Raw genomic sequence first — 23,311 nt, forward strand, 5'->3', positions numbered from 1 at the left:
TACTCTCCGTACACAGCATCACACACCAGGGCACACAGGCAGGTGTGTGTGTGTGTGTGTGTTTTTCCCCACTCAGAGCTGAGTCGTGTTGTGTGAATCCAGGCTGAAACGAAACAAACATCGTGTCAGGGATAAGTGTGTGCGCGTGAGATGTGTGTTTCTGATGCCATTCTCTCTCTCTGCCGCCTCTGAAGACCAGCAGAAACTGTTTCTGTCTGTTTTCCGTTTTGGTTCGAAAACACCACATTCCCACGGCTTGTCTCAGAAGCCCATATGTCCAACAGTCTTTAAACGCACCCCTCACATGGCCAGGCCTACGTCAACATGTAAACACGTGTCTCCGCACGGGATTGGCCAAAATGCTGCGGTTGCGTCACCACAGCTCGGTGACGTATGCACTATCATTCAGAGAGTGGGCGTGGCTTCGGCGGACGGGATGATGGACGCTCTGAGCCCGGAGACCACGGCCAGACGTGGATGTGCGGGATCTGCGGGAGCGCTTCTTCATCATCATCACTATCATCATCATCATCATCGCTGAGTTCTGGTCCATCATTTGAAGAAGACAGAATCATGGACACCTTAAGGACACACTGACAGGTAGGAAACTTCTCTTACAGCCCAGAAAACTTTGTGTGCACGAGCCTCATCTTCATCATCATCTTCATGTGGGCCAGATCAGCTGTTCCAGACTTCCTGTTGGGAGGAAGAGGATAGAAACGGGTTTTCTCGGAGGATGAAGATTTCCAGCAGCAGGTTACATAACGGAGCAGGTGGAGGGAGGTCCTGCTGCACGCGCACACACACGCAGCACGGCGCACTCTGTTGGTTCTGTTGGTTCTGACCCGCTCCAGGAGGTCAAACAGAACCAGACTCGGACTGGAACCAGGACCAAAAACTGAGCAAGATCGGGTTTCCCATCTGAAATGAGTCTGCGTTTAGATCCAGATTTGGATCTGGATCTAGATCCGGATCCAGCATGCAGTCCGACCAGAACATCATGGTTCTGATTCTGTTCCATTCATTTTTGTTTCACTACTGAAATAAATGTTGGTTTACTGCTAATTATTCTTGATTAAAACACACACTGGCAACATGGACCAGAACCTGGCAACAGGGACCAGAACCTGGCAACATGGACCAGAACCTGGCAACAGGGACCAGAACCTGGCAACATGGACCAGAACCTGGCAACAGGGACCAGAACCTGGAAACATGGACCAGAACCTGGAAACATGGACCAGAACCTGGCAACAGGGACCAGAACCTGGCAACAGGGACCAGAACCTGGAAACATGGACCAGAACCTGGCAACAGGGACCAGAACCTGGCAACATGGACCAGAACCTGGCAACAGGGACCAGAACCTGGCAACATGGACCAGAACCTGGCAACAGGGACCAGAACCTGGAAACATGGACCAGAACCTGGAAACATGGACCAGAACCTGGCAACAGGGACCAGAACCTGGCAACAGGGACCAGAACCTGGAAACATGGACCAGAACCTGGCAACAGGGACCAGAACCTGGCAACAGGGACCAGAACCTGGCAACATGGACCAGAACCTGGCAACAGGGACCAGAACCTGGCAACATGGACCAGAACCTGGAAACATGGACCAGAACCTGGAAACATGGACCAGAACCTGGCAACAGGGACCAGAACCTGGAAACATGGACCAGAACCTGGAAACATGGACCAGAACCTGGCAACTTAGACCAGAACCTGGCAACAGGGACCAGAACCTGGCAACATGGACCAGAACCTGGCAACAGGGACCAGAACCTGGAAACTTAGACCAGAACCTGCCAACATGGACCAGAACCTGGCAACATGGACCAGAACCTGGCAACTTAGACCAGAACCTGGCAACATGGACCAGAACCTGGCAACTTAGACCAGAACCTGGCAACATGGACCAGAACCTGGCAACTTAGACCAGAACCTGGCAACTTAGACCAGAACCTGGCAACATGGACCAGAACCTGGCAACATGGACCAGAACCTGGCAACAGGGACCAGAACCTGGCAACATGGACCAGAACCTGGCAACTTAGACCAGAACCTGGCAACATGGACCAGAACCTGGCAACATGGACCAGAACCTGGCAACTTAGACCAGAACCTGGCAACATGGACCAGAACCTGGCAACATGGACCAGAACCTGGCAACTTAGACCAGAACCTGGCAACATGGACCAGAACCTGGCAACTTAGACCAGAACCTGGCAACATGGACCAGAACCTGGCAACATGGACCAGAACCTGGCAACTTAGACCAGAACCTGGCAACATGGACCAGAACCTGGCAACATGGACCAGAACCTGGCAACTTAGACCAGAACCTGGCAACATGGACCAGAACCTGGCAACTTAGACCAGAACCTGGCAACATGGACCAGAACCTGGCAACATGGACCAGAACCTGGCAACTTAGACCAGAACCTGGCAACATGGACCAGAACCTGGCAACATGGACCAGAACCTGGCAACTTAGACCAGAACCTGGCAACATGGACCAGAACCTGGCAACATGGACCAGAACCTGGCAACTTAGACCAGAACCTGGCAACTTAGACCAGAACCTGGCAACATGGACCAGAACCTGGCAACAGGGACCAGAACAAACGGAGAGACAGGAGGGATGAAGGAGGAAAGCAACACGGTGTTTACTGCCTCCTGGAGCTACCGGTGGTCTCCACCTCCCTTCCACACCGACAGCAAGCTGCCCCATTTCAGCCGCACCAGTTCACTTCTCATATCCTCCCAGTTTCCTCCCAGTCTCCCACTGGTCCACTGGTCCGCTGGTCGATAAAACAGCCGATAAAACCACTGGGGCTTGATCCCATTTCTCTTGTTGACCGTTTGGAGGCGGGGCGGAGAGTCGCCCCCCACCATGTGGGACACCCCTTACGTCATCAGTCCCTGCTGCGTTTACAACAAGCTGAATGTGGAAACATCGATCAGGTCCACAGCGGTGGTGGTCTCCCTCTGCATGGCTCTGTCTGATGTTCTGATGCATCATGTGACGTCACATATCACCTCACCTGCTGGAAACCAGTAAAACCAGCTGAAGACCCGGCTGTAAAGCCCCGATCTGTCCAACAGCTCCGCTGTTTCCATGGTAAATGAAGCGGTTTCCATGGTAAATGAAGCGGTTTCCATGGTAAATGAAGCGGTTTCCATGGTAAATGAAGCTGTTTCCATGGTAAATGAAGCGGTTTCCATGGTAAATGAAGCGGTTTCCATGGTAAATGAAGCTGTTTCCATGGTAAATGAAGCTGTTTCCATGGTAAATGAAGCGGTTTCCATGGTAAATGAAGCGGTTTCCATGGTAAATGAAGCTGTTTCCATGGTAAATGAAGCGGTTTCCATGGTAAATGAAGCGGTTTCCATGGTAAATGAAGCTGTTTCCATGGTAAATGAAGCGGTTTCCATGGTAAATGAAGCGGTTTCCATGGTAAATTAAGCTGTTTCCATGGTAAATGAAGCGGTTTCCATGGTAAATGAAGCGGTTTCCATGGTAAATGAAGCTGTTTCCATGGTAAATGAAGCTGTTTCCATGGTAAATGAAGCGGTTTCCATGGTAAATGAAGCTGTTTCCATGGTAAATGAAGCTGTTTCCATGGTAAATGAAGCGGTTTCCATGGTAAATGAAGCGGTTTCCATGGTAAATGAAGCGGTTTCCATGGTAAATGAAGCTGTTTCCATGGTAAATGAAGCGGTTTCCATGGTAAATGAAGCGGTTTCCATGGTAAATGAAGCGGTCGCATGCAGAAGCTGACATGAAGGTTCAGTTGAGTGGATGTTAGCAGCTTCTAAACATCATATATCTATTCATTATCTAAGTCACTGAAGAGCTTCTCATTTTCCCAGGTGTGGAATGCCAAAGCAACAGGCTCATCCTGGGGAGGCTGCTGCCCAGAGCACCTCCAAGAATGCCAAGGAGAAGAGTAACAGCGCCACCCTGAGGGCATGCCAGGGAGGTGTCCACAGGGAGACACCTGCAGGAGGCGACTTGGAGAAGGATTCTGAGAAGGACTCGGGTTACTCAGGTGGGTCTGAATGTCATGTCCGTCCACTTCCCTCATTTCTCAACCTTTTAAAGAAACCAACTCGTTTCTCTGAGGCCAACAACAGCTGAGACCGAGACGCGGGTCCCGGTTCGCTGCTGGGGGGGCAGAAACTGCCAAGCTGAGTGGACTCAGCCGGGTCAGACTCATGTACTTTAGCGGCCCAGGTGTGCTGAAGCCACGGTGTCAGCCCACGTCTGGGAAGACCACAAAGGGTCTGCGAGTCCACCTGTCCACCGAGCCAAGACCCGAGCAGCCGCAGCTAAGCTCACAATACTCCCACCCTGTCCGCATCCTCACCTCCCGTCTCTGGAACTGTCAGTCCGTAGTAAATAAAACAGAATTCATCAGTTCACTGATGTCAGTCTCAGACGTTCAGGTCCTGGTCCTGACTGAGACCTGGATCCGTCTGGAAAACACAGCGACTCCTGCTGTCCTCTCCCTTAATGCAGATTTCACCCAGACACCTCGCTCTGCTGGACGAGGAGGTGGAACGGGCGTCCTGCTTCCTAAAACATGGAGCTTTACCTCTCTGTGTCCCATGGCTTCCTGCTCATCATGTAATCCAGGTCTCTGCTCCGACCGATACATACATTCTGGTCATATATGGCCTCCAGGAGGCAACATGAACCACTTTATCTCTGAGATGGATGTGTTACTCTCTGACACACCTGATGATGTCACACCGCTGGTTGTCATGGAGACCTAAATATTCACACTGGCAAAACTCAGATCAATGACTTTATGAACCTCATCACCTCCTTCAGTCTCAGACCGGTCCAGACTCCTCCGACACACTAAGCCGGCAGCACTATGGATCTGGTCCTGACCAGGAACTGGTCCACAGCTGATCTGCCAGTCCCCCCCCGCACCTGTCAGACCACCTCCTGGTCACATTCTCAGCCCTCCTTCCTCATGACACTCCGGAGGCTCCAAAGCTGGTTTCCTAGCACAGAAAGCTGGGATGTGTCACCCCTACACAGCTGTGTGAGCAGGTTTCCTCTAGCGTCCCTTCCCACTCAGACTCCTCTTTCCTGTCTGTTAATGAGGCTCCAGAAACACTCTGCTCCTCTCTGGCCTCCTCTCTGGACAAACTCTGTCCTCTGCTGTCTGAAGCAGCCAGACTAAACCCTCCCAGTCCATGGCTCATTGAGACGTCACAGAGCAGGTCTCAGGCCAGCAGAAAGAAAAGAAGTCCCTGACTTGTCAGAGTCCCAGCAGAACCTCTCAGTCTTCACATCCAGCCTGACGGCTGCCAACATAGACTTCTATCAGAAGCAGATCCACAATGCTCCCAACACACGGCAGCTGTTCATGGCCTTTAACTGTCTTCTTTCTCCAGCAGCTGCTCAGCCTCCCGCCACGCTGACTGCAGACATGTTGGCTTCCTGTTTTACTGAAAAGGTTGCTACCATCAGGAATCACTTCTCTGAGCCTGACCAGCTCAGTCCACCACATCCAGCTAGTGGTGCCTCACTTTGCTCTTTCTGCCCTCTGAATGAGGACCAAGTCTCTAAACTTCTAGTCAACTCTAAAGCCACTATCTGTCCTCTGGATCCGGTCCCTACCGACATCCTGCAGAGCATTTTACCTCCAATCAATCTGCAGTGACCCATATTATCATCTCCTCTCTGGAATCCGCTGTCTTTCCCTCTGTCTTCCAGCAAGCTCGGGTCACCCCGCTGCTGAAGAAACCCACACTCAACCCAGTCCAGGTTGGAAACTACCGGCTGGTCCCACTGGTACCGTTCATGTCCACACTACTGGAGCGGGTCGTCTTCAGTCTCCCAGTTCCTCCATGATAGAAACCAGTTAGATCCACATCAGTCTGGCTTCACTCCACTGGAACTGGTCTCCTGTCTGCTACTGGTTCCCTACAACCAGATCCACTGGTCAGTCCTCAGTCCTGGTCCTGCTGGACCAGATCCATTGGTCAGTCCTGATCCCGCTGGATCAGATCCACTGGTCAGTTCTCAGTCCTGGTCCTGCTGGACCAGATCCATTGGTCAGTCCTGATCCCGCTGGATCAGATCCACTGGTCAGTCCTCAGTCCTGGTCCTGCTGGACCAGATCTACCGGTCAGTCCTTGGTCCCGGTCCTGCTGGACCAGATCCACTGGTCGGTCCTCATACCTGAAACTGAACATAGAACACACAGCACAGCTCCTGGTTCTGGTCTGTCTGGAATCTTTGTGAAACTAACCCTTTTATTTATTATTTAACTAGAATCCACCGGTCAGTCCCGGTCCTGCTGGACCAGATCCACCGGTCAGTCCCGGTCCTGCTGGACCAGATCCACCGGTCAGTCCCGGTCCTGCTGGACCAGATCCACCGGTCAGTCCTGGTCCTGCTGGACCTGTCTGCTGCTTCTGACCCAGCCAACCATCAGATTCTCCTCTCCACTCTCTGAGCTCAGCATCTCTGGATCTGTCCTCTCGTGGTCCACGTCCTACCTCTCAGGAAGATCCTTCAGAGTATCCCGGTGAGGGTTGTGCACGTGGTGGGGCGGGTTGTGCACGTGGCAGGGCGGGTTGTGCACGTGGCGGAGCGGGTTGTGCACGCTGCTGTGTCCGTGTGTTTTAATGCTACATGTCGTAAAATTGTTGGTACTTTCTCACGACCACGATCAGCTGTTTTATCAAAACAATCTGTTTTACCTGCAACAGGTAAAGTACGGCAGCAGCATCTCACCGTTTCATGTTTTCCGTGTTTATCACGCCCCCCTCAAATGTCCGACCAATCAAACGATACTTCTCGGAAGAAAAAACGTCTGCCAGCCCGATGTGGTGAGAACTGTCTTCAAACACGTCGGCCAGAACAGAATGACGCCATTTTCTTCTCGGGGCCTCGAGGACAAGAACAAAGTTCTGGCTTCTTGGGGAGGATGGAAGAAGTTTTGTTCCCAGGAGAACATGAATGTTTCAGGTGTTAAAACCGAGACAGTTTATAATTTCATGGGAAATATGAACTCATTTAGAATCTGATGGCAGCAATAATAGTGATCACATCAATTGTACTCATATGTGGAAGAGCATGTCTAGCATCGTTAGCATGTCTAGCATCGTTAGCATGTCTAGCATTGTTAGCATCGTTAACATGTCTAGCATCGTTAGCATGTCTAGCATCGTTAGCATCGTTAACATGTGTAGCATTGTTAGCATGTTTGGCATGTTTAGCATCGTTAGCATGTCTAGCATCGTTAAGATGTTTAGCATCGTTAGCATGTTTAGCATCATTAGCATATCTAGCATCATTAGCATGTCTAGCATCGTTAGCTGTTTAGCATTGTTAGCATGTTCTCCAGTTCTCCTGTCCCACCATGCTGCTGGTCTGATGCAGGATGTGGTTCAGTATGGTCCTGCTGGACCAGTTCTCCTGTTCCACCATCAGGATGTGGTCCTGCTGGACCAGTTCTCCTGTTCCACCATCAGGATGTGGTCCAGCGTGGTCCTGCTGGACCAGTTCTCCTGTTCCACCATCAGGATGTGGTCCTGCTGGACCAGTTCTCCTGTTCCACCATCAGGATGTGGTCCTGCTGGACCAGTTCTCCTGTTCCACCATCAGGATGTGGTCCAGCGTGGTCCTGCTGGACCAGTTCTCCTGTTCCACCATCAGGATGTGGTCCTGCTGGACCAGTTCTCCTGTTCCACCATCAGGATGTGGTCCAGCGTGGTCCTGCTGGACCAGTTCTCCTGTTCCACCATCAGGATGTGGTCCTGCTGGACCAGTTCTCCTGTTCCACCATCAGGATGTGGTCCAGCGTGGTCCTGCTGGACCAGTTCTCCTGTTCCACCATCAGGATGTGGTCCTGCTGGACCAGTTCTCCTGTTCCACCATCAGGATGTGGTCCTGCTGGACCAGTTCTCCTGTTCCACCATCAGGATGTGGTCCAGCGTGGTCCTGCTGGACCAGTTCTCCTGTTCCACCATCAGGATGTGGTCCTGCTGGACCAGTTCTCCTGTTCCACCATCAGAATGTGGTCCAGCGTGGTCCTGCTGGACCAGTTCTCCTGTTCCACCATCAGGATGTGGTCCAGCGTGGTCCTGCTGGACCAGTTCTCCTGTTCCACCATCAGAATGTGGTCCAGCGTGGTCCTGCTGGACCAGTTCTCCTGTTCCACCATCAGGATGTGGTCCAGCATGGTGCAAGGTCTTCCCTGAAAGAGACGTTGTCTGGATGGGAGCAGATGTTTCAGCATTGATGGAGCCAGCTCATATTCTCCATGAAATGATGTCATTTCTCACTTTTAGCAGAATTTATGTGTTGTTGATGTTCTGCTGGGAATAAAATACTGATTGAAATTAGGAAATGATGACTTTCTCATCTTACTTTCACATTACACACAGAAGCTCTCAGAGAGAATCCGGTAGAGATAGAAACTGTTCCAATGTTTGACATAAAAGTCACTGAGCTGCCACGACGCACGGATGAGACCTTTCTGCTGGAGGAGGAAAAACCAACCGAACCTCTTCGTATGGATGCTGGGAGTCATCCCGTCTTTCTTTACCCTCCATTGATTTTAAATGTCCTGGAGAAAAAATGGAAACTTGAAAACCTACAATCGCAGCAACTTTTCCAACATTATTCCGAGCATTGTTTTCAGCATAATTCCAGCATCTTTCCAAGCATAATTCCCAGTATAATTCCATGTATCATCCCAGCATCATTCCAAGTGTTACTCCCAGCATTATTCCCAGCTTCTCTCCGGATACTCTGGCTTCCTCCCACCATCCAAAAATATGTGTGTTAACTGGTTACTCTAAATAGGATTGTGTGTGAGTGGTTGTGTGTCCCTGCGATGGACTGGCGAGCTGTCCAGGGTGTACCCCGCCTTTCACCCAAAGACTGCTGGGATAGGCTCCAGCTTCCCCGCCACCCTAAATTGGATTAAGTGGTTCAGAAAATGAATGAATGAACTATTCCCAGCATCATATCCAGTATAATTCCCATGATACTGGATACCTGGATGCTGCGGTAGTAAAGAAAACTATTTTAAATCTTACTACAGTCACATGCAGTTTAGACCCCATCCCTTCCTTCGTTAAGTCAGTTTGAGGCTCATTGAGGTCTTTCCAGTTAAGCCCCAAATGAAAAACAGTCATTTGGATGCAACAGTCCTAAACAACTGCAGACACGTGTTCAATCTTCCATCTTTTAGTAAATAAAAATTAAATGAAAATACTTCAGTTATCCCCAAAGGGAAATTCAATATTGTAGTACACACAGTATATATGCATCAGCTTGTGCAGCATTCTTCTTTGGACAATCAGCTCCAGCGGCTCCAGAGTTACTCCAAGCACAGAAGCAGCTTTCTGGATCAGTTTGTTGATTCTCTTCAAGTCTCTGGTTCTGATGCTACTACCCCAGCAGATGCTGCAAAGCTGACTGCACTCTCCACAACAGACTTCTAGAAGATATGCAACATCTTGGTGCAGACGTTAAACCATCTCAGCTTCCTTAAGAAGTACAGTCTGCTCTGACCTTTCTTGTAGATGTAGTCAGTGTTGCATTTCCAGTCCAGTTTGTTGTCCAGCTGAACTCCAAGATACTTGTATTCCTCCACCACCTCCACCTCCTCTCCCAGGATGGAAACAGTGCTTTGTTTATTCTTCTTCCTCCTGAAGTCAACAATCATCTCTTTTGTTTTGCTGCTATTTAATATGAGATGATTGTCACCGCACCATTTAACAAACTGACTGACCAGTTCTCTGTACTCTGCTTCTTGTCCATCCCTGATACACCCCACAACTGCAGAGTCATCAGAGTATTTCTGCAGATGACAGGACTCAGAGTTGTACTGGAAGTCTGAGGTGTACAGAGTGAAGAGGAATGGCCAGAGTACAGTTCCTTGTGGTGCACCAGTGCTGCTGACCTCCATCTCAGACACACAACCTTTCAGTCTCACAAACTGGGGTCTGTTTGTGAGGTAGTCATAGATCCAGGTGGTTGTGGAGGTATCCACCTGGAATTTATGGAGCTTCTCACATAACAAAGCAGCTTTCTGGATCAGTTTGTTGATTCTCTTCAAGTCTCTGGTTCTGACGCTACTACCCCAGCAGATGCTGCAAAGCTGACTGCACTCTCCACAACAGACTTATAGAAGATATGCAACATCTTGGTGCTACTACCCCATCCATAGCCTGTACATAAAAAGATGGGCGGAGCCTCTGTGACATCACCTGTAGGTTTCTGAAGAGCTGAATTGAAGCTCGGTGGGAGGTTCCTACCATCACCATCTTAGCAGGGGCATGCGTGTCGTCTCGCCCGGAAAATAGAAATATGGGCAAAGAGGTGGAGCTGAGAGGGGGGCTGTGAGCGTCATGGTGGATGATTGACATCAAGCGAACTCAGAGCTTTCTGTAGCTAAGAGCTAACCGAGCTAACCCCAAGATAACAGGAGCTAACCAGCTAACGGAGGTAAGCGGGCTAAAGCTAAGTCACGTTGTTAACCGGCTAAAAACCGTGGTTGTTCTACGTTCTTCTGACTTGAAGCGGGAGATTGGGTACCTGTCAATCAAAAGGACACGCCCCTAAATATACCGAATTTTGAGATTAAATTACTTTTAAACCTGACCTATTAAACCTAAAATGGATTTTTGAACCAGGCTGTAAACATGTTTATTTCTGCTGTAAACATGTTTATTCCTGCTGTAAACATGTTTATTTCTGCTGTGAAGTTGGTCTTTTTAACATGGGAGTCTATGGGGATTTGCTCTGTTTTGCAGCCCCTAGTGGATGAAGGGGAAACTGCAGTTTTATACACTTCGGTATAGGCTTCACTTTCAACCGCCGGAGGTTGCTGCTTGACCCCAGCAGATGCCGAGGTGTTTCCTTGCTTGTTGAGGTGAGCCAGTAAGAGTCTCTCCAGGACTTTCATGATGTGAGATGTCAGGGCAACTGGTCTGTAGTCACTTGGTTCAGCTGGTTGTGTTTTTTAGACACTGGAACAAGGCAGGAGGTTTTCCACAGCACTGGGACTCTATTTTGTCTCAGACTGGTGTTGAAAAGGTGCTGGAGAATCAGACATAGTTGTTCTGAGCAGGTCTTGAGAACTCTGGGACTGACACCATCTGGACCTGCAGCCTTGTTCTGGTTCAGTTTCTCAAGTTGCTTCTTAACCTGATTGCAGGAGACAAACAAGGTGGAGGTCTCAGGATGTCCTGATGTGGAGGGAGATGAAGCTGTGTTCTGGTCCATGACTGAGCTGCAGGGTGACAGATTGGAGGCGTGACAGGAAAGCAGTGGGCTTATGGAGGTTGTGTGGTCTGTTGGGCTGGAGGTAGGGGGTGAACTGAACCTGTTGAAGAATATGTTCAGCTCATTAGCTCTGTCCAGACCTCCATCAGGCTGGTCCCCCTTTAACTTGAAGCCGGTGATCTTCTTCATTCCAGACCACACATCCCTCAGGTTATTCTGCTGGAGCTGACTTTCTAACTTCTTCCTGTAGTCCTCCTTGCACTTCTTAGTTTGTGTTTTAAGTTGTTTTTGTGTTGCCCTCAATAACTCCCTGTCTCCATCCCTGAAGGCTTTCTTTTTGATGTTCAGCAGCTTTTTCAGGTCACTGGTGATCCAGGGTTTGTTATTGGGGAAGCACCTCACTGTTCTTGTTGGGACGATGCTGTCCACACAGAAGTTTATGTAATCTGTCACACACTCAGTCATGGCGTTGATGTCGTCTCCATGAGGTTCACAGAGGACGTTCCAGTCTGTAGCCTCAAAGCCTCCTCTAAGAGCATCTTCAGCTTCAGCAGACCAGATTTTGATAGTCTTTGTGATGACTGGTTGCTGCTGAACGATGGGCTTGTAGGTGGAGGTGAGAAGAACCAGATTATGGTCAGATCTTCCTAAAGGAGGCAGGGCAGAACAACTGGATCCATTATTCATATTTGCATAAAATAAGTCCAACATCTTATTTTCTCTGGTGGAGCAGCTGACAAACTGCTGGAATGTTGGTAGAGTTGCAGAGAGGGAGACGTTGTTGAAGTCTCCGGAGATCGCCATGAATGAGTTTGGATGCTGTGTTTGTAGCCGAGCAACGACGGAGCTGATGACATCACAGGCTGTGTCTGGTGCGGTACCAGGTATTATATAAACCGCTACCAGAATAACACAGGTAAACTCTCTGGGTAAATAATATGGACGGAAGCTCACAGCTAACAGTTCCATGTCCCTTGTGCATATCTTCTCCTTGACAGTAACATGTCCAGGATGACACCAACGCTGGTTAACCAGCACTGCAATTCCACCACCCTTTAGCTTTCCGCTGTGTTGTCTACTGCGGTCTGCACGGACCGTTTTAAAGCCCGGTACAGACACATTACAGTCAGGGATGTGTTCACGCAGCCATGTCTTGGTGAAGCACATAATACTGCACTCTCTGTATTCTTTCTGAGACCTTGTTAGCATCTCCAGCTCGTCCGTTTTGTTAGCTAGTGATCTCACATTACCCATGACTCCTCTGTCTCACTCCCGCTCTGCATCCTCTTCTCTTTCTTTTCAACTCCATCGGGATTTGATGTGTTGTTTTGCTGATAATCCTGATTTGGGAGAGGTTAATCAGTTGATCCCAGTTGTAAACAAGTCTTTCGTTGCCATGGAGACTGATCATAACAAGTCTTGAGAGAACCAATAATATTCAGAAAAACAAAACAACCTTCGAACCTGCATGAAATCCTCAGAGAAAAGACCTAATTTGAGGTAATATCTATGTGAGATGAGTTTGGACTTTAAAAAAAAAAATCAAGATAGCAAGTCAGAGCTATCTGCTGCCATCAGACGGTGCAATCTCGAATGGAATTTGTAAGATTTGAAAGAAAACTGGTTTTAAACAGTTAAATAATTTTAACTCACATTAAATAAAAAAGATCGCAGTCTGGTTTTAGAGAACAACACAGTGCAGAGACAGCACCATCTTGGGGTCGGCATGGACCAGAAGAAACTGTGTTTGTTCTGCTTGACCTCAGAGCTGCCTTTGACACTGTAGATCAGTCCATACTTTCAATCAGACTGGGAGAAACTGGGCTCTCAGGTACGGTTTTTAACTGGTTTAAACCCCATTTACGTGATTGAGAGTTTTTTTTTTATAAACATTGATGTCTGTTCCTTTCAGATCTACAAACTGAACTACGGTGTCCCGCAGGGCTCTATTCTGGGCCCTGTGCTGTTTAACATTTACATGCTGCCTCTGGGTGATGTCATCAGGAGGCATGGCATAAACCTTCACAGCTATGCTGATGATACGCAGCTTTATGTCACCGGGTCTCCTGATGACACCAAACCAACTGACATCCTGCTGAATTGTAACTTAGAAATCAAATCATGGATGGCAGAACCCCGTTGACCATGTAAGAAACCTCTTACATGGTTTCTTACATGAGTTGTATTTGACTCCAAACTCGGGTTTAACGTCCACATGAAGAAGGTCACCAAGACTTCTTGCTATCATCTGAAAAACAAGGCCAGAGTTCGGCCGTTTCTCTCTCAGGCCGATGCAGAGACTGATCCACACCTTCATCACCTGCAGGATGGATTACTGTAATGCTCTTTGTAGCAATCTCCCAAACAGAGCTCAATGAAAGCCCTAAAATTCAGATCCATCTCAATCCTGTAGACAAACCTCCACGTTAAACCAGGAACCCTGCTGGTTTTATCTTGTTCCTGGTAGGAAATGTCTACACAGACAGACTGTGGCACCCTTTTGAAGTTGGACCCTGGTAAGAGCCTGTTGTCCATCACCCCAGGAGGTCCCTTTGTATCCACAGCACACAAACCAAATTCCAGAGCAGAACCTTTAAGCTCTGAATTCTAAACTGTATAAAATACTGGATGTATCCTCAGTACACCTGGATAAATGGACTCTCCTTCCTTTCTAAATTAATCCAAGACTTTAACCGTTTTTCAGATGTGAAATCCACAGAAGTTAGCAAGTTAGTTAATTTCTGTGATTCCTTGGATGGAGCAATGGCGCCATCTAGCAGACACCCTCAAACAGGTTGAGATATGCATTTCAGGCTGATTAAATACCCAGTGATTAACATTATATGCTGTTGTTATTAACGATTCTGACTCAAAGTAAGAACTTGTGTGGAAATGAGTTCTTGACCCACCAGGTCCGTGGAAAGTGAAAATCATCGTTGAAGTGTATTGAAATGTCTTGATGAAATGTCTGGTACATGTTAACAAACCTTTTCCCCTTTTGACAGCAGCAAAACTGTTTTAAGGTTCATGTTTATAAGGATCATTCATACTTCTTCTCATCCATAAATGGATTTTATAGACATGTTTTGAGGTTGGAAAAATGTTAAGTTTAATTCCCCAAGAACTTAGTATTTTGACCAAACCTTCAGACCCCATGTCCTGACCCCTGCGCTCTGATTGGATAATCTAAGGTCCGCCCCAGGGCGCCAGCAAATTTACTGCGGGTCTTCCCGGAACTCGCACTCTGGTTTTTTTTTTTTTCTATTCTCTTGTCTTGTTATTGCTTTTCTCTGGTCTTACTTTTTTGTTTTGTTTTCCTCTTGTTTTTTTCTTGTTCTTTTGTTTTTCTCTTTGTTTTTTTCCCCACTTCTTTTACTTGTTCTCTTCGTTTTCGTTTGATGTTTGCTTTAGTCGTGTTTTTGTCTGTCTGGCGCCGTGTTCATTTTTTATTAAGTAAGCTCGCTCGACTGCTTAACACCAGAAAACTCATCCAACTCTGGCTGAACAATTTTTGCTTCTGACACACCATCAAAGCTGCTCCCCCGGCCCACAAAGACTGTGACCAGTAACGTACGGACGACCCGAACGTTACTGCTCCAGCTGATCCCAGGACTTTGCCGGCACCCGTGACCCGTGGATTCTAATCGGAGTTGGGTCCAGTTTCAGACGTTGAACCAGGCGGTTCCAGGCGAGCTCCTGACTTCTGCGGAGGTCCCCTTTGGACAAGTATCAGGACGACCACTGAATCCTTGCCCACTGGACCCAAGGTTCGGGTTCTCGACCACCAAGACGCTGAAGTAAGGCCGACCCATTCTTCCACTGTCTCCGATCCAGCTGGTGTCTTAGTAAGCAGAAGCTGCCCCTTTTTAAATCCATTCCCCCGGTATCCGCCTGATAGTCTACCCTGACATATTTAGTTAACTTCATTAGACTTGCCATCTTTCCAACCTTCCTAGTTGTGTAAGTTATGTAAGCTGCTTACATAACTTTACCTTTAATAATTTTATTTTACATTTTTGTTGTTGGCTCGGCTCGAGCTTCCATACTCTCTCTCTCTCTCTCTCTCTCTCTCTCTCTCTCTCTCTCTCTCTCTCTCTCTCTCTCTCTCTCTCTCTCTCTCTCTCTCTCTCTCTCTCTCTCTCTCTCTCTCTCTCTCTCTCTCTCTCTCTCTCTCTCTCTCTCTCTCATCTTGGCTAATTCAGTATTTGATGCTTGCTGACGCTATTTGTGGTTTACGTTATTAATTTAATTTGTGCCTGATGATTTTAACCGGTGTGGTTTTTAATAAAGTGTGTTATATTTTAAGAAGTTGTGGTAGCATGATCGATATTTAAGGAAGTGATTTGTTCCCTCTGACGAGAACTCACAGTAAGCATATTCTGAGACTGATGGTTATCTGTTATTAGACAAATATCATTGTCATATTACGGTATTCCCTGCCTGACCGGATAACAAATTTAGGGCTGGGTGGTGCCCCGAGATCGTCGGCTTGTCTAAGGACACAGCGAATTAATAATTAAAAACACCCACTGTCGCTCCGACATTGGATCCCAGGTTAACGTTAATGAAAATACGCTACATCTTATTTCACTGCAAAACTTGAGCACCTCTGCAGCTGCTGTGGAACTCTGCTGCACGTCTGCTTACTGGGACCGGTCTGCGTACTGGGACCAGAGGGAGAGCCCACTTTACCCCATCCTAAAGTCCCTGCATTGGGTTCCAGTCCGCTTCAGGGTTGATTTTAAGGTTTTACTACTGGTTTTTAGGATTCTTAATGGTCTTGGGCCTTCTTACTTGTTGGACATCCTCAGGTAGTACGAGCCGTCCAGGCTCCTCAGGTCCTCTAATAGGCGACTTTTACAAACTCCAAACATTTCAACAAAGACTCAACAGTGAGTCTTCTTTTTGTTTTTGTGCTCCACATTTGTGGAACAGTCAGCCGGAGCACCTGAGGACAGTGCATACTGATGGTTTTTAAAAGACGGCTCAAGTCCCATCTCTTTAACCAGGCTTTTAGTTAGATCTGCATCTTCATGATGTTTCCAGTTTAGTGAGACCAGATTCAAAGTGCTGTGTTTGTCCCTCAGAGGCCGGCTCTGACGACCAGCGCAGCAGTAAGAGCGAACCTCACAGAGGAAACGGCAAATCCTCCACCAACAAGAACATGGCTCCTTATGAGGAACTCACTCCTGTCTATGTCTTCAAAAACCTGCTGGTCAAACCGGTGAGATACACACATCAACACACCAACAGTCAGGATGTGTCGAAATAGCCTTCAGGTTAACCGGAGCAGGTCTACCTGCAGGCTGGTTAAACGCTCCAGATGAAAACACAGGAGTTGTTCTGGTTCTGGAAGGAAATGAAAAGACAGGTTAGCTGCTAGCTTCCAGGCATCACATTGAGCATGTTAAAGAACAGATAAGACCAACCAATCCCCTCAGCAGGGATCTGTTGGCACCCTGATGATGAAGTGAAGGTTTGTCTGATCTCATTGAACGATTGTCACATCATCAGCACGAGGAAAAAGACATTTCTGTCTAGCTCACTGCACAGAAAAATGAAACCTACATTTTGGTCTACAAATCTCTTTCTAGAAAGGTTGGAAATGAAATGAACCTAAATGTATTAATCTGAGCTGTTAACACCAGATCGCCTGCTGTATGGTCTGCAATATCTCAGGAGCGGCAGTGTGTAACTCTGTGATGGATAGCTTATCCGTCAGCTGATCTACAGACGTTTTTCAGGCATTTCTATTCATCCAGGAAGTTTACAACGTAGAGTTTATTCACAGACTACATATGGTAAATCCACAATGTTCCATGACAACGCCATTATTTATCACCTTTTCATCATAAAAAGAATCACTAGTAGGAGACTGATAATTTGAGCAGGAAATGAAGATGAAGTTCAAAATAGCCTCCATGCAGATATGAAGCTTACATTGACATCAGGAGCAGCAGAAAGATCAGAAAGGGATTAGAAAGTTCTGTGTGTTCTGTTAGAGGTGGTAAGTAGCATAAATAACTGTAAATAGCATCAAAACCTTCCTGAAAACACATCACAATGTAGACTGAAGGGTTGCACTTCTACACGTGAAACAAAGAAAAAAACAAAAGGGCAAAGAAGTAGTGATAAGTTGTATGGATGTTTAAATAAACTTATTTTCAGTGTTTTTACAGAATGGCTTCAGAATGACACGCTAGTCGACGTGGTTGCAGGTTGCCTGCCTGGGTTTAGGGTGCAATTATATGACATGAAAAGTAGATCATATGGATGGGAGCATTTGACTCCAAATTCCACTTAGATAAGAACACTTCGTAAGTGTAATTAATCGCTTTACAGAGTTTAGTAACTTTCATGCAGCAGAAGCAAAAAATATGTTTAAAACCGGTCCGGTTTAAAAAGCGGACAGAAGCGACCACTTAGCGGACCAAAGTGATCGCTTAGCGGACTGAAGCAACAGCTTAGCAGACTGAAGCGACCGGCTTAGCGGACCGAAGCGACCGGCTTAGCAGACTGAAGCGACCGGCTTAGCGGACCGAAGCGACCGGCTTAGCAGACTGAAGCAACCGGACCGAAGCGACGGCTTGGCAGACCAAAGCGACCGGATCAAAGCGACCGCTTAGCTGACCGAAGCGACCGCTTAGCGGACCGTAGCGACTAGCTTAGCGGACCGAAGCAACCACTTAGTGGACCGAAGCAACCGGACCGAAGCGACCGCTTAGCGGACCGTAGCGACTAGCTTAGCGGACCGAAGCAACCACTTAGTGGACAGAAGCAACCGGACCGAAGCGACCGCTTAGCGGACTGAAGCAACCACTTAGTGGACCGAAGCAACCGGACCGAAGCGACCGCTTAGCGGACTGAAGCAACCACTTAGTGGACTGAAGCAACCGGACCGAAGCGACCGCTTAGCGGACTGAAGCAACGTCTTGGTGGACAGAAGCAACCGGCTTAGTGGACCGAAGCGACCGCCTAGCGGAATGAAGCGACCGGCATAGCGGACCAAAGTGACCGGACCGAAGCAACTGGACCAAAGTGACTGCTTAGTGGAGCAAAGCGACCGGACCAAAGCGACCGCTTAGCGGACCAAAGCGACCGGCTTAGCGGACCGAAGCAACCGGACCGAAGCGACGGCTTGGCGGACCAAAGCGACCGGATCAAAGCGACCGCTTAGCGGACCGAAGCGACCGCTTAGCGGACCATAGCGACTAGCTTAGCGGACCGAAGCAACCACTTAGTGGACCGAAGAAACCGGACCGAAGCAACCGCTTAGCGGACTGAAGCAACGTCTTGGCGGACAGAAGCAACCGGCTTAGTGGACCGAAGCGACCGCCTAGCGGAACGAAGCGATCGGACCGAAGCAACTGGACCAAAGCGACGGCTTAGCAGACCAAATCGACCGCTTAGCGGACCGAAGCGACCGCTTAGCGGACCAAAGGACCGGACCGAAGCAACTGGACCGAAGCGACAGCTTAGTGGACCAAAGCGACCGGACCAAAGCGACGGCTTAGCAGACCAAAGCGACCGCTTAGCGGACCGAAGCGACCGGCTTAGCCGACTGAAGCGACCGCTTAGCGGACCAAAGCGACCGGACCAAAGCAACCAGACCGAAGCGACGGCTTAGCGGTCTGCAGCGACCGGACCGAAGCGACTGCTTAACGGACAAAAGCAACCAGACCGAAGCGAAGGCTTAGCGGACTGCACAAATGGATCAGCGGACCGAAGCAACCGGACCGAAGTGACCACTTAGCGGACTGAAGCGATCACTTAGCGGACCTAAGCGACCGCTTAGCGGACCGAAGCGACCGGACCGAAGCAACCGGACCGAAGCAACCGGACCGAAGCGACGGCTTAGAGGACCGAAGCAACCAGATCAATGCGACAGCTTAGCGGACCGAAGCGACCGGACCAAAGCGACCAGTTAGCGGACCGAAGCGACTGCTTAGTGAACCGAAGCGACCGGCTTAGCGGACCAAAGCGACCTGACCGAAGCAACCGGACCGAAGCGACGGCTTAGCGGACTAAAGCGATCGCTTAGCAGACCGAAGCGACAGCTTAGTGGACCGAAGCAACCGGACCTAAGCGACCGCTTAGCGGACCGAAGCAACCGGCCTGAAGCGACGGCTTAGAGGACCGAAGCAACCGGATCAAAGTGACGGCTTAGCGGACCGAAGCGACTGCTTAGCGAACCGAAGCGACCGGCTTAGCGGACCAAAGCGACCGGACCGAAGCAACCGGATCGAAGCGACGGCTTAGCGGACCGAAGCAACCAGACTGTAGCGACCACTTAGCGGATCAAAGCGACTGCTTAGTGGACCAAAGCGACCGGATCGAAGCGACCGGCTTAGCAGACCGAAGCGACCACTTAGCGGACCGAAGCGTCCGGTCCGAAGCAACCAGACCGAAACGATGGCTTAGTGGACCAAAGCAACCGGACCAAAACTACTGGACCGAAGCGACCACTTAGTGAACAGAAGCGTCCGGACTGAAGCGACCACTTAGTCGACCAAATCAACCTGACTGAAGCGACCACTTAGCGGACCGAAGCGACCGCTTAGTGGACCGAAGCAACTGCTTAGCGGACCGAAGCGACCGGCTTAGCAGAGCAAAGCGACCACTTAGCGGACCGAAGCGACCACTTAGTGGACCGAAGCAACCGGACCGAAGCGACCACTTAGTGGACCCAAGCAACCGGACCAAAGCGACCACTTAACGGACCGAAGCGACCACTTAGTGGACCGAAGCGACCGGACCGAAGCGACCGCTTAGCGGACCGAAGCGATCACTTAGCAGACTGAAGCGACCGCTTAGCGGACCGAAGCGATCACTTAGCGGACCGAATCGACCGGCTTAGCGGAGCGAAGCGACCGCTTAGCGGACCGAAGCGATCACTTAGCAGACTGAAGCGACCGCTTAGCGGACCGAAGCGATCACTTAGCGGACCGAATCGACCGGCTTAGCGGAGCGAAGCGATCACTTAGCGGACCGAATCGACCGGCTTAGCGGAGCGAAGCGACCACTTAGTGGACCGAGGAAATCGGACCGAAGCGACCGGCTTAGTGGACCGAAGCAACCAGGCCGAAGCGACCGGACTGAAGCGACGATTTGCAGACCGAAGTAACCGGACCGAAGCAACCGGACCAAAGCGACGACTTAGCGGACCGAAGCGACCACTTACTGGATCGACGCGACCACTTAGCAGACCGAAGCGACCTTTTAGCGGACCGAATCGACCGGCTTAACGGACCAAAGCGACCACTTAGCAGACCGAAGCGACCTTTTAGCGGACCGAATCGACCGGCTTAACGGACCAAAGCGACCACTTAGCAGACCGAAGCGACCTTTTAGCGGACCGAATCGACCGGCTTAACGGACCAAAGCGACCACTTAGCAGACCGAAGCGACCTTTTAGCGGACCGAATCGACCGGCTTAACGGACCAAAGCGACCACTTAGTGGACCGAAGCAACCGGACCGAAGCGACCGCTTAGTGTACCGAAGCAACCGGACCGAAGCGACCACTTAGCGGACCGAAGCAACTGCTTAGCGGACCGAAGCAACCGGCTTAGCGGAGCAAAGCGACCACTTAGTGGACCGAAGCGACCGCTTAGCGGACCTAAGCAACCACTTAGCGGACCAAAGCGAACAGCTTAGCGGACCGAAGCAACCACTTAGCGGACCGAAGCAACTGCTTAGCGGACCGAAGCAACCGGCTTAGCGGAGCAAAGCGACCACTTAGTGGACCGAAGCGACCGCTTAGCGGACCTAAGCAACCACTTAGTGGACCGAAGCAACTGGACTGCAGCGACCGGACCGAAGTGACCACTTAGTGGACCAAAGCGAACAGCTTAGCGGACCGAAGCGACCACTTAGTGGACCGAAGCAACTGGACTGAAGCCACCGGTCCGAAGCGAACAGCTTAGCGGACCAAAGCGACCACTTAGTGGACTGAAGCAACTGGACTGCAGCGACCGGACCGAAGTGACCACTTAGTGGACCGAAGCGACCGCTTAGCGGACCTAAGCAACCACTTAGTGGACCGAAGCAACTGGACTGAAGCCACCGGTCCGAAGCGAACAGCTTAGCGGACCAAAGCGACCACTTAGTGGACTGAAGCAACTGGACTGAAGCAACCGGCCCGAAGCGAACAGCTTAGCGGACCAAAGCGACCACTTAGTGGACCGAAGCAACTGGACTGCAGCGACCGGACCGAAGTGACCACTTAGTGGACCGAAGCGACCGCTTAGCGGACCTAAGCAACCACTTAGCGGACCAAAGCGAACAGCTTAGCGGACCGAAGCGACCACTTAGTGGACTGAAGCAACCGGACCGAAGCGAACAGCTTAGCGGACCGAAGCGACCACTTAGTGGACCGAAGCAACTGGACTGAAGCCACCGGACCGAAGTGACCACTTTGCGGACCGAAGCGACCGCTTAGCGTACCAAATCATACTGGCTGCAGGACAAATAAGCGGAACTTCCAGAGTTGATGATGGAGTACATCCTGAACCTCCAGTTCCTTCCGGGCAGGTCCTGGTCCCGCAGGTCCTGTAAATGATCCTGAGTTTAGTCATGTGAACTGCTTATCGTCGCCGACTCTAACCTTGTGTCCCGTTTCTGTCCCGTTGCAGTCTGGACCGGAACCGCTTATGTCGTGGGCTGGAGGCTGGCACGGCCTCGGCGCTGGGAAAGCCGCCACGCAGGTCCTGCTGATACAGCAGCCGGTGATGCCGGCCCCCCCCACCCCAACCCCCCCGTCCTGCCCGGCTCCACGGCAGCCGTCGGGGAAGAAAGCAGGAAGTTGTAGCAATAAGAGCTCCTACCTCCCCATCCTGAACTCCTACCCCCGCATCGCCCCCCACCCTCGCAAGGACAACGGTGGGGTCAAGGGCTCCGTGTGGGGGGGGGGGGGAGCGAGGGCCAGAGCCAGAGCAAGAGGGTGTGCACAGAGGAAGAGAAAAGGGAGGCGGGGTCTGTCATGGGCGCTTTACTGAGGCGCCAGCAGGGGGGGGCCAGAGGGGGTTACTTCCCCAGCAGCCCCTCCTCTTCCTCCACCTCCTGCTGGCAGAGCTCTGCTCCTGACAGTGTGGGATCGCCGTCCATCTCCAGCTCCCAGACGCCATCGCCACCCTCTTCCTGGGCTCCCAGCCCAGGCCGCCCGCTGCCGGACAGCACCTCCCACCGCCAGCGCCGCTTCCTCAACACGGCCGACATCCTGCAGCAGTCGGGGTTGCTGGCCATCACACTGCGGACCAAAGAGCTGCTGAAGCAGAGCGCCGCCGCCGAGAGGGAGCTGCTGCAGCTGCGCCAGCACACGCACGTGCTGTGCAACATCGCCCAGGCCAGCCAATCAGGCCTCGGCGGTGGCGAGGTCCACGACCTCAACAAACTCTTCCTGGACATGGAGAAGTCTGGTTCCTACCCCGACCTGGACCTTCATCACCTGAAGGCGCTCAGCGGCAGCCGGCCGAGAGCCGAGGAAGAGGAGAAGCAGGCGAGATGGACGGTGTTCCTGTCCAACATGGACGACGGGACCTCACCCCCCTCCCCGCTGTTCGCCCCCTCGCCTGAACCCGTGTCCACCTCTGTCCCAGACCGCGTCCTGGACCGCCCGCTGGCCTGAACCCGTGTCCACCTCTGTCCCAGACCGCGTCCTGGACCGCCCGCTGGCCTGAACCCGTGTCCACCTCTGTCCCAGACCGCGTCCTGGACCGCCCCCTCGCCTGAACCCGTGTCCACCTCTGTCCCAGACCGCGTCCTGGACCGCCCCCTCGCCTGAACCCGTGTCCACCTCTGTCCCAGACCGCGTCCTGGACCGCCCGCTGGCCTGAACCCGTGTCCACCTCTGTCCCAGACCGCGTCCTGGACCGCCCCCTCGCCTGAACCCGTGTCCACCTCTGTCCCAGACCGCGTCCTGGACCGCCCGCTGGCCTGAACCCGTGTCCACCTCTGTCCCAGACCGCGTCCTGGACCGCCCCCTCGCCTGAACCCGTGTCCACCTCTGTCCCAGACCGCGTCCTGGACCGCCCCCTCGCCTG

At 50.8% G+C, this 23,311-nt stretch overlaps 1 protein-coding gene across 1 annotated transcript; it reads left to right on the forward strand.

The window, feature by feature from the left end:
• Positions 1-447: 447 nt before the first annotated feature.
• On the forward strand, positions 448-23,090 carry LOC306761168 (CLOCK-interacting pacemaker-like). Its single transcript, XM_079247266.1, is given in 5 exon segments — positions 448-600; positions 3,879-4,057; positions 16,359-16,495; positions 21,905-22,169; positions 22,172-23,090. Coding segments are annotated over 4 exon segments (1,299 nt in total). The 5' UTR covers positions 448-600; positions 3,879-3,885; the 3' UTR covers positions 22,897-23,090.
• The last annotated feature ends 221 nt before the right edge of the window (positions 23,091-23,311 follow it).

This window comes from Telmatherina bonti (genome assembly GCF_933228915.1).
Source record: "Telmatherina bonti genome assembly, chromosome: 10".
Classification (NCBI taxonomy): domain Eukaryota; kingdom Metazoa; phylum Chordata; class Actinopteri; order Atheriniformes; family Telmatherinidae; genus Telmatherina; species Telmatherina bonti.